This window comes from Heliangelus exortis, chromosome 1 (genome assembly GCF_036169615.1).
Source record: "Heliangelus exortis chromosome 1, bHelExo1.hap1, whole genome shotgun sequence".
NCBI lineage: Eukaryota > Metazoa > Chordata > Aves > Apodiformes > Trochilidae > Heliangelus > Heliangelus exortis.
In genome coordinates, this window is record NC_092422.1 from 21,541,083 (window position 1) to 21,552,097 (window position 11,015).

Consider the following 11,015-nt stretch of genomic DNA (forward strand, 5'->3'; position numbering starts at 1 on the left):
TGGGGTTTTTTTTTTTTTCTAAGCTTGGCTTGTCATTCCCCTGGAGAGCCTAACACAGCTCCTGCAGCCTGTCCAGCTCCTCTTGTGGTGAAGTTCCTCAGGCCTGCTTTGTAGCAAGCCTAAACCAAGCTCTTACTTGGCCTTTCCTCCTTCGTGCTGGGCTTGTTACACCAGTAAAAGGGCTCTCAGTGTCAGCGTCACCCTAAATAAACTGCAGAAATCTTCAGCCACTTGATACCCATTACACTCCAGGCTTCTATGGGCCCATCTGCCTGGACAGAAACACTGTTAAAGAAGTTCAGTTTTTTGCTAGAGCTGATGCCACCATTGAAAGCCAGGCAGAAGGGGTGGATGCTGTCTGTACATTTGGTCAAGACAGCATTAAGAGAGCAAACCTAGAAAGCAGGTGGCCACAGGGCAGCTACGTTCAGGACCAGCAGCCATAAACCACCCTGAAATTGGTACGGCTTCATTTAGCACTCAGGATACCCTAACTACTGCTTATTAAAAGTTCTTTCTTCAGCAGTCCTGTTATTTAGAACAGGAAAAGCCTTTTATTCCTTTACCCCAAGTATTTCTTTGAAAGCCTTTAGAAAATGTTTTTTCCTTTAGACAGTGAGACCGGTGCCATCCAGTTCCCTGGTCGGGAACTACTCCCTCAACTATTGCCAGTTCATCATCAATTATCCCTCAGCAAGCACAGACTTTTAGAAGAAAATGGGGAAGCAGATTCAAGCAGAAGTGTCAGCACTAACTGACCTCAGCTCAAGTCATCTCATGGTTGTCAAGTCTGACCCATCAGTGCTGAGAATCAGGCAGAATTTCAGTGAAGATTATTGGCTGGCTGGAGCTTGCAGGGTACCACAGTTGAGATATGGGAAGGTCCATTCCAGCAACCCCCCTGACTTTTTTTTTAAAAGAGGATAATTTATCTACTAACTGTGGTATTTCCCCCCCAGAAGTAGCATTTAAAAAGTTTTCTAGATGACTCAAGTGAAGACTTCAGTCCATGTGGAAGCTCAGCTCATTTACAGGCATGTTATGAACGGCTCATGAAAAAACCATGGACATCCTGGAGAGCTCTGGAGGCTTCGGTCACCTCCCAACCATCATCAGCCTCTGCAGAGCAGCAACACTGGTTCCTTTCCTCAGAAAGTAGCATTTATAATTAACTCTATTACTGACCCTCTTCAGCCTGGAGCATGCTCTGTTTGTCACCACTGTGCTAACCCCAAAGATGAGGGTGAGCACCGTGCCTGGCTGCTGGGTAAGCACTTGCTACTCATCTTTTAGGATCAGCTGAATCCTCCAGGTTACTCCTGTCAACATCAAGCATCAACAACAAAGGCACATTATAGGGATCTCATTAAGAATGTTTGTTCCAAGAACAAGGAATGTGTCTGCTTTCCTCTGATGGCCTGGGGGAACAAAAAAGCCCTTCATGAGTTACGAGCATCTGAAAACTAATATCGAGTTTAAGAAGAAAAAAAATTAAATCTATCTGTCCTAATCTTTCTGCACTGAGGCCTTGTGAACAGCATCATTCTTCTGTTTGAAACGGAAAGCAGGGATGGACATATCTGAAAACACCAACACACACAAGAAGAACCTTTTAGGATATTAAGTGAGCCATTTAACTAAGTATTTAAAACCTCTGCAATTATTAGTTTATTAGTATCATCCAGGATTCAGATGTTCAATATTTCTCCTGAAGTTATACATAAATGCAAATTGAAATAAGAATCTGAAAGTCAAAATTGTATAACAAAACAATACTCCATCACAAAAGCGTGTAAAATTACAAGAATGTTTTTTTGTTGGTTTTTTTTTTTTTTTGTTTTGTTTTTTTTTTTTTTTTAAACACTGGCACTTAAGAGAACCATAATTTTGTAACCACAAAATTGCCAAATTGTCCCCCAAACTGGTAAGCAGGTATATGTGAAAATAGTTACAGTTGCCAGCACTTGAAGTTTTACTAAATACGCAAAAAAACCCTTAGCTTTGGTTTTGGAAGAGAACTATATTTGACCAAATTAGACATTGTTGGTATACCATAAACATTTAACTTTTTAATGCAAAATTTAATAAAATGTACTTTTCCATACAGCTATATTTAACTTAAAAATGGGCAAACATCGAGAGTGCGGTATAAAACCTAACAGGAAAAATACATCTTATCTCATTTTCAATTTGAGACAATATACAACTTTGTTTAAAGGGCTAAAACTAGAATTTCAAGAATACAAATATGAATTTACATAGATTTAACAAATAATAATGGTACCATTTATAGAAATCTTAGAAAGAAAAATCATTTCTCGTGGGCCATTTGCTACCAGGAGAGTTTCATGGTATAAAGCCCGTGGCCATCACTAGACCAGTCACCAAAAAATAATATGGTAATTCCATGCTTTTAACTTTACACATTTTAGGTACGCTCATCGCTTGCAAGTGTTCAGAGATTTACAAATACGACTTCCATTACATGGTAACAGAGTCACACGTGTAAATTTCTCCACACTGGATGGACATACACTCTTCCTATGGGTCCTTCTAGGACAAAATTTAGCATTCCCTCCCTCCCTCCCCGCCCCTGCACCCCCCACCCACCCCCAGAAGTATTTAATTTCTGTAAAATTGAACTCTATACTTCTCAACTCTCCAAGACTGGTTAACTCATGCAACTCAATAGAATATTACATTTCACAAAAATCTGAACAACTATCAGTTTGCTGAGACTGAATTTTTTTTTTTTTCTTTTGTTTCCAGTTAAGGAAGAATATTCTTTCCTCACATGCCTATATATTTCTGTTCTTACCCTATCATGATTATGCAGGGTATGCAGATCAAAGCTTTGTTTATCAGCTGGTTATATGAACGATGAAAACTGTAATATTCCCGTGATCCCAAACGGGCATTTAATAAAGCAAAAGATGAGTTCCCCTCAAAAGAAAAAAAAAAAAAAAAAAAAAAAAGAGAGAGAGAAAAGAAAAAGTATGATTTTTCAAGGGCACCTATTAAAAGGACAACAATACTAATAAAAAAATTGTATTTACTTAGAAGCATTCAGAATGTCAACAAAACAGCTGCAACTTTTTTTTTTTCCTTTTTGCAATTACAGAGTGGTATTCAGTTAACAGAACAACAATTATTTTTATGATGCATTGGAGACAACTGAAGATGGAAAATGAACTACATCCCCAAACATAACTAATTTGTGCTGTGCACCAACAAGAACCTGCTTTAAAACTCCCATGCCAATTTACAACCCCCACACTGTACCAGGCAAGGTTAGTGGCCATTGAAATACCACTAAGGACGGGGCTATCTAAAGACACATTCGGTAGTGTGTTAACTATACAAAAAAAGAGACACTGTACAGTTTAAAAACAAATCTTACACAGCCTTACATTTCAATTTTTTTTTCTTTAAAAGGAGTGAGTTGTGTACAGGGGGGTTAAATGCTTTATAGACAAGAAAGAAATTGCTCCAAAAGAGACTTATTCATCGTCATCATCATCTTCCTCCTCCTCTTCTTCCTCCTCTTCATCATCTTCATCCTCTTCGTCTTCATCATCATCTTCCTCCTCCTCCTTCTTCTTCTTGCTCTTCTCAGCCTTGGCAACTACTTTTTTGCCTGCATCGACCTTCCCTTTGGCCCGGTATGCAGCAATATCCTTAGAGGAGAAAAGCAGGAAGAAACTCTCAAAGATTTAGCCAGCCAGGAGCTCTGAGTAACTTCCAGAGAGTACCTGGGATACCAGAGCCACCCCGGTATCTGCCTCTTCTCCCCCTCAATTATAAGGAGGAGCACCCTCAGTTACAAGGGGAACTGAGGCCCAGTGCCCAGAGAGAGGGGAGCTCTCTAAGACAGGAATTACACTGCCTCTGGCACACGCTGCCTACAGCTGTTGAGGAATCTCCACTGTTATGCTTCCAGGAACAGGCTGGAAAAGCTGCTGCCTCAGATGGTAAAGGCACAGCTGAGGCCACTATTCCATAAGGAGATGAAGTAGGGAGACCTCTTAAGGTCCCTTTCTAGCCCTACCTTCTAGGATGCCTAAACAAACACAGAGGGAAATCCTTGTTTGAGGCACAGGATTGTAATTAGCCATCCAAAACACTGCCCTGGTATTTGCAATGTTATGCCTCAGTAAAGAGCAATTATTCAGTTAGGCAGAATTCTGTAGTTTACAAAATAAAAGGTATAAGAACTTGATTAAAGGGTAGACAGTGCCACCTTCTGCATGCAATAAATTTATTCTAGTGGTTTGTAACACGCAAAATTCAGTTCCTGCTACAAAAGTCAAAACTGCACCTGGAAGACAAAGTCAGGAAAATAGTTTAACTTCCTGACTTTGTGCCAAAATAATAAAAAAAAACAATTATGTAACAGAACTGATCACAGGACTTAAAACATACCAGCTACAGAAATATGTCAACACCTATACACAGTTGGTCCAAATCTTCAAATATTCCCCACCCAGTAAACATTACACCACTAATCTTACAGTTCCCTCAGACTCCCCTAAAGCTTAGCATGAAGCTTCCAGAAGCTATGAGATCCATGAATCAAAGGCCAAGCAGTGAAATACAGAGATTACAGCACCTTGAAACCTCATTTGGAAGCTTAAGAAATAAAGACAACACCAGTGAAGATTAAAATAACCTGGCAATAAAGATTATTAATTCCACCATTGAAAAAGTCGCTTATGAGTTGCCTTGGCTGTATGTACAGTTTATGTACTTAAGAGTTTAATTTGCACAGGAAGGATAATATGGGAGAACTTCTAGACCTGCAGCTGTCTGTCTCCAGCACATAATTAGGACTCAGAAGCCACCTTGCTCACTACAACACTACCATTTTAAAGTGGTTCTGTTTGCCAGCAGGAGGAAGCTCAGTGGCAACCAAATGGATGTATGTGGTGTATGTCAGCCCTAGGTGGCTGCTGACCCATTGTAAAGTGCATGAGGGGATGCTAACATTCAGCTCCTGGTTTCCTTGTACTGGGATTGGAATCTGCCTGTGGAAATGAGAACACACGTAGCACTGCCCTGTGTGTGGGGCAACACGTTTCTGCAGCTCCAGTAACAATGACAGGATTTAGCTTTAATAATTCAAGAAACTGTATGACACGCTGCTTCGTAAGTATTATTAACTGCATTAATTAACAGAAAGGAGACTGACCCAAACTAGTTAGAAAAACACACATCTGCAACTACCACCTCATTTGTGTTCTCATATTATCTCAAGAATAAACTAAAAATAGCATCTGTGTGTATCAATTAACTTCATGTTCAGGAATGTTCATCAATACTGAACAATTACAAAACCAGGGAGAATAATCTTATTCTTTACTGGTGTTACTCAATACTAGCAACTGAACTCAGATACTGCTGTGACCTATTGTTTTAATAACAATACAGACACCATGATATCTATTAAACCATCATTGATGGTCCTGAGTCACAGACTAATGGAATAGTTCAACACACAGGAATACAATTTAGTGTTACAGTAATAAACTGTATGCCCCCTTAATATGATCTTTTCCAACAAACATAACAAAATTTGTCATTAGCCTATTATAATTTGCAACATGAGGTATCAGAGTATGCCAAGAAGGGGAAAAAAAAAACCATCTAAGCTGAGGCTTAACCTCCCCAAACCATCTCCATAATTGTCAATGTTACCTTTTCATACTTCTCCTTCAGCTTAGCAGCCTTTTTCTCATAAGGCTGTTTATCATCTGCAGCAGTGTTGTTCCACATCTCTCCCAGCTTCTTTGCAACATCCCCAATGGACAGACCAGGATGTTCTCCTTTGACTTTTGGACGAAACTCGGAGCAAAACAAGAAAAAAGCCGAACTAAGGAGGAAAAAGAAAGAGAAAACGTTATTTTAAATTTTAATAATTTACCAAAACAAAGTTTTGTGACCTGTGTTACTGTTAATTTTAAGAGCACTTTGGAAAAGCACCTGAGACAAACTGTAATTACAATGGAAGGCATCAGAACTGAATAAACTAGTTTGAGAACGGAACACATTCTTGTCTCTTAAGTAATGCAGCAAATCTGGCCCCATTTTTGGCAGTATCCACAGAAAGGCAAATTTTCTATACCATATGCAGAGAAAAACTTAAAAATGAGAATGAGTGAATTACACCAGGGAGCAAATGTTATGTTGGAATGTTGAAGGCAGAGAGGCTGAAATATTTGTTCCGTAAATTCAGATTTCCAGATGATATCACAAACCCAAATACAAGCATTCACTTGTACAGGAACATCTCTGTTCCTTTCAGATTATCTTGATTTAAAACACACCCAAGAACATATTCCTACAAAGTTAAGTACTAGGGTCTAGCACCAGGTGAACCTGAAGTCTTCATGTAGTGGCTGAAGTTTAAATCTCTCTCCAAGTTTTTTGCTGTACAAGATCATCCAGCTAACCTGTTCTGCCATCTTTACTATAAATGGACACCCAATCAAAATTTCTGCTCAAACCAACAGGTTGGGAGAGCAGGGTCTGAAATGTTTTGCCACCATTTTACACTAGAATTACCCTTTTGATAGAACTACAAGCCACCAATTCTTGCATCTGCTCCTAAAGGCTGACTTTATTCCAAATAAGATAAGGAGGGCCAATCTGAAACCACAAACCTGTAATTTGTAACTAAAATTCAACCTATCTTTACAACACTGGTCAGGAAAGCCACGCAGTCTGGTGTTTCTGAAACTCCTAAACCTGGACAAAACGATCATTTTATAAATACACTCCTGCATGGTGGTCCCAAACAAGATAACCTAACTATGGAACTACTTACGGAGGCCTCTTCGGTGCATTTGGATCCTTGAACTTCTTTTTCATTTCCCCCTTAGGTGGTACATAGTTTTTCATTTCTTTTTCATAACGAAGCTTGTCAGCCTTTGCCATATCTTCAAACTTCCCTTTCTCCTTAGAAGACATAGTCTGGAAGGCAATTAGCATCACATTATCAAAGAATATCTGAGGTAAGAAGGGGCATATAAGGATCAAAATTATATTTTAACCAAGTCCATTCCAAACTTTTAGCAGAGGGAGCCCAAGTTAAGGCAAGAACAACAGATAGTAACCACTAATCCAACAACTGTACTTCATACCTATCTAAAACCTGAATTTTCAAAGAACTGTGTTAAAATCTTGATTAGTCCTTCACATAAAGCAGAAATTTAAAGTTCTGTGCTTTTTTAAAGTGGTTTTTCCTACCTTCCATCGTTCTGAGCATTTTTTTGAGAACTCTGAAAAGTTCACTGAAGCATCTGGATGTTTCTTCTTGTGCTCCTCCCGGCAGGTTTGCACAAAGAAGGCATATGAAGACATTTTACCTCTCGGCTTCTTAGGATCGCCTTTGCCCATTTTTGATGATTTTCTGTAATAAAACAAAGAAGACACCTTTAAAGCTTTAACTTTTTACAAACCAGTGCAGGAACTAAGCCATGACGAAGGATCAAGACAAACAAGACCCACTGGAGCAGTATTCCCAAATCATCCAACAGGAAGAAGTTTCTCTCACAGAAAATTTACTGAAGATTTCTGTCAGCACTGGGTGAAGTGACTTGGACACTAGCAACCTGCAATGTCAAAGGGCCTCCAAGACCTGCAGTTAGGTCTCCTAGAAGCAAAAGTGTCTTTTCCAAGCAAAGTTACTAGCACCAGTGCAGTGGTAACTGCACTCCTTACTGCTGGTGTATCCATCTTATGTTTGGAAGGAAAAAATTGCAAAGAAGAGGAAAGGTACCAAAATATCCTGTCTCAGCTTGCTTTATGGATTACTAGGTTTTTTTTTTTCTTACTAAAGCTGATATTTCTGTGACCCTATTTCTGTATAATCATTTATTAACGATCTCCCTTAAGTGTATTGCTAAGACCTACTCTCTCACTGCATGTGAACCTAGAAATACAGGAGTGAACACTGCACTGCAACATGTTATAACCAAGCCAGGGACGCTGAAAGTATGAAATTTACATAGGACGAACAGAGCTGTCCTCAGCGAGAGGATTACCTGACTTTTCCGGGAACTAAGAGAGGCAACAAAAAATACCTCCCTGGAACTTTTACACGCAAGTCAGACATTCAGAGTATTTCTTCGTAGCTCACTGGAAAAAGCCACTTGCACCCTGACAAACCCTGCTCTTCAGCAGGAATTTAAAAGGCAGGAAAAAAAGTGCTCACATCGCCTCCCTGTATTGCCACAGAAGCAGCACTTCCTATCGGTTTTGGCGGATAGACAGAAACAGATTTCTGCTCTGTGACTAAACACGTCCGGTTTGAAGTTTCTATCAAGTAAACAAGAGGGCTGAAGAAGCAGGAGCCGCTCCTGCCTGCCATGGAGACGCTCCCAGAGCCAGCCGGCACCCGGGGCACTTCCCCCTGGCTGTGGGGACGGCGGCTTTGGCCGGGGGGACGGGGCAGGGGTGGTGCAGAGGCGTGGAGCGGCTGTGGGAAGGATTAGGCACCGCGACCATGAGCTGGCGTTTAAAAGCCTCCTTCCCGCCATTTTGGACGTCTCCCCTGTGAGGGGGGCAGAGGAAAACTTCTGAAGTCCCCTAAGAGACCTGCTAGGGGTATGCGAGAGTAACAAAAAAATAAAATAAGAAGTGAGTCCCGTTATTAGGGAAAAGCTGTGTAAAGTTTTATTTTGCGTTCGCGTGAGGGCTTGCAGCCAGCGGGCGGCAAAGCACATGCCCCGGAGACGGCCACTGGGGCGGCTGCTGCCCGCAGACGGAGACCCCCGCTCCGGCCGCCGCTGGCAGCCCCGGGACAAAGCGTCCCGCCGGCCACCGCCCCCGTACCCCCGCGGCGGGGCGCGCCGTCCCCAGGCCTCGCCAGATCCCCGCCGCCATGAGGCCTGGCCGGCGAGGCGAGGCGCGGCCTGCGCCGCCGCAGCGGCGGGAGCGGCCGCCATGGCGCAGGCTCCTGGCGGAGGAGGTCACCCGCCGCCGAGGCTCCTTCCATTTTGTGCGCTGAGGAGAGCGAGCCGCCCCCCCCACCCCCCTCCTCCGCCACCACACCCCCCCACGGCCCGGCGGGCGGGGCGGGCGGCCAGGCCGCGGGACCCCCGCCGTGGGGCCGCGGCGGGGCCGGGCGTCGACCCCCGGCCCGCGGGGGCGCGGCGGCGGCAGCAGCGGGGCAGTGCGGAATGGCCGCTGCTGGTGTCGCCCGCGCCCGCCGCCGCGCAGAGAACATGGCTCCTTCCTCCCTTCCCTTCCCTTTGTGTGAGCGCGCCCGCTACCCTGGCGCACACGCTCAGCCATTGCAGCCGGGGGAGGGCGGGCGAGAGGGAGACGGGGGGAGGTAGGCGGGTGGGAAAAAGGAGGGGGTGGAGGGGGGCCGGCGCGCTTCCAGCGCCTGCCCGAGCCCCGGCGGAGCGGGCAGAGCCCCGGCGGAGACCCTCGCTCTCTCCCGCGCCCCGCCGAGTTGTGCAGCTCCTGGGCCGTGGGCCCCGTGCCCGGGTGAGCGGCGACGGCTGGAAAAAAAGTTCCCCCGAACTGCGCCCCCGCCCGCCCGAGCGCCTCGCTGCTCCGCCGCCGCCGCCGCTCGCCTTGTTTTCTCGCTCGCGGCTCCCGTCAGCCATGTTACAGCCAGGCGGCCGTGGGGCCAGCGGCTCCACGGCCCGCGCCCCGCTGCCCCCACTCTCCTCGGGGGCCCGGTGGCGGCCGGCAGCACGGCCCGGTCCGGCCGAAGCCTCCACCGCCCCGCCGCGCCTGTGCCCGCCGGCTGCCCCGCCGCCGCAGCGATGGCTACGGCGAGGCACCGTAAGCGGCTTACGGCGGGGTACGGCGCGGCCCGCGCCCCCCGCGGCGGGCGACCCCCGGCCCTTCGCCCCCCGCCCGGGCGGCTTTCTTCTGCCCGTCTCTCTTCCTTCCTCCCGCCACCCCGCTCCCGAAGTCGCCCGCCGCCCGCGCCCCCGGCGCCCCCGCCCCGCCCCGGCCAGGGGGCCCGCCGCCCGCGAAGGGTCTCCCGGGCGCAGCCCGGCTCGCCTTTGTGTACCGGCACCCGAGCCGAAGCTGCCCCGCACTCGGCGGCCAGGCAGCGGCGGCGGCACGACGGGCAACGCCGGCTCGCCTCCCGGCTGCGAGCGAGCGGGCGAGCGCGCCCGGTCGGCCCGGCGGCCTCCGACGCGTACTCACCCGTGTCAGAGTCGGCACACAGCCCTCGCTCGGCCCCGAGCCCCAGAGACGCTACCCCGGCCGCCCGCCCGGCCCCAGCGCTGCCTGGGTCCCTGTGTAGCCCGGTGCACCGCAATGGCTGTGAGAGCGGGATCGATACGCAGCCTCCTCACACTCTCAGCGCTGGTAACATTACTCTCAACACAGCCCCGTCCCCATTGGCTGCCGCCAAGCCAGCCGCCGCACCGATTGGCCCAGGCCCTTCCATTGTCCTGACCAGAGAGCCCCGCCGATTGGGCGCGGCGCGGGACACGTCACTGAGGATTGAAAGGGCGCGCAAATATAAAAGTGAGTGGAGGGAGCCGGGCGGCGGCGGGATGTAGAGTTCCGAGGCGGCTGCTCGGCGCCGCGCCGCTGCCTGCCAGGAGCGCGGGCTGCTGCCGCCCCTCCCGCAGCTCCCGCGGTCCCGGGGCCGTCCTCCGCCGCCCCGGGCGGACTCCTGCGCCCGAGTCGCTCCGGGGGAGCACGGTGCAGAGCTGCGGCAGAGCTGCCGGCCCCCCCCCCCCCGCCCCCTGCGCCACCTCCCCGGCGGGCCGCGCCGCCCCCTTTCCCTCAGGCGGAAACCGGGGCTCGGGGCGCAGCGGCGCTCCGGGAAGGCGGCCCGCACGTCCCGGCTCATCTTGTCCGGCTTCAGCCGTCGCACGGCGCTGGATGCGGCGGGTGCGCCGTTCTGCCTGCGCGCACCGCGTTATGTAGTAATTTGAGGTGGTTGTGTTTGTTTGGGTTTTGTTTTGCTTTGGTTTTTGTTTTATTTGGGGTTTTTTTTCCTGGAAACGTGTAAGTTACCTGTGAGAACAAGAATCGGG

The 11,015-nt window shown here is 47.7% G+C and overlaps 1 protein-coding gene across 1 annotated transcript; it reads right to left on the reverse strand.

The window, feature by feature from the left end:
• Positions 1-1,644: 1,644 nt before the first annotated feature.
• HMGB1 (high mobility group box 1) lies at positions 1,645-10,373 on the reverse strand. Its single transcript, XM_071736827.1, has 5 exons — positions 10,171-10,373; positions 7,246-7,408; positions 6,824-6,969; positions 5,695-5,869; positions 1,645-3,677 (listed from the first exon to the last, which is right to left on the reverse strand). The coding sequence occupies exons 2-5, from the start codon at positions 7,393-7,395 to the stop codon at positions 3,501-3,503; spliced, it is 648 nt and encodes a 215-aa protein (XP_071592928.1). The 5' UTR covers positions 7,396-7,408; positions 10,171-10,373; the 3' UTR covers positions 1,645-3,500.
• Positions 10,374-11,015: the final 642 nt, after the last annotated feature.

Coding starts and splice junctions, on each gene's coding strand:
- HMGB1 (XM_071736827.1), bottom strand. CDS start 7,395: ATGGGCAAAGGCGATCCTAAGAAGCCGAGAGGTAAAATGTCTTCATAT. Junction 5,870..6,823: donor AATGCACCGAAGAGGCCTCC/GTAAGTAGTTCC, acceptor TTTCCTCCTTAG/TTCGGCTTTTTTCTTGTTTT. Junction 3,678..5,694: donor TGAAGGAGAAGTATGAAAAG/GTAACATTGACA, acceptor TTCTCCTCTAAG/GATATTGCTGCATACCGGGC.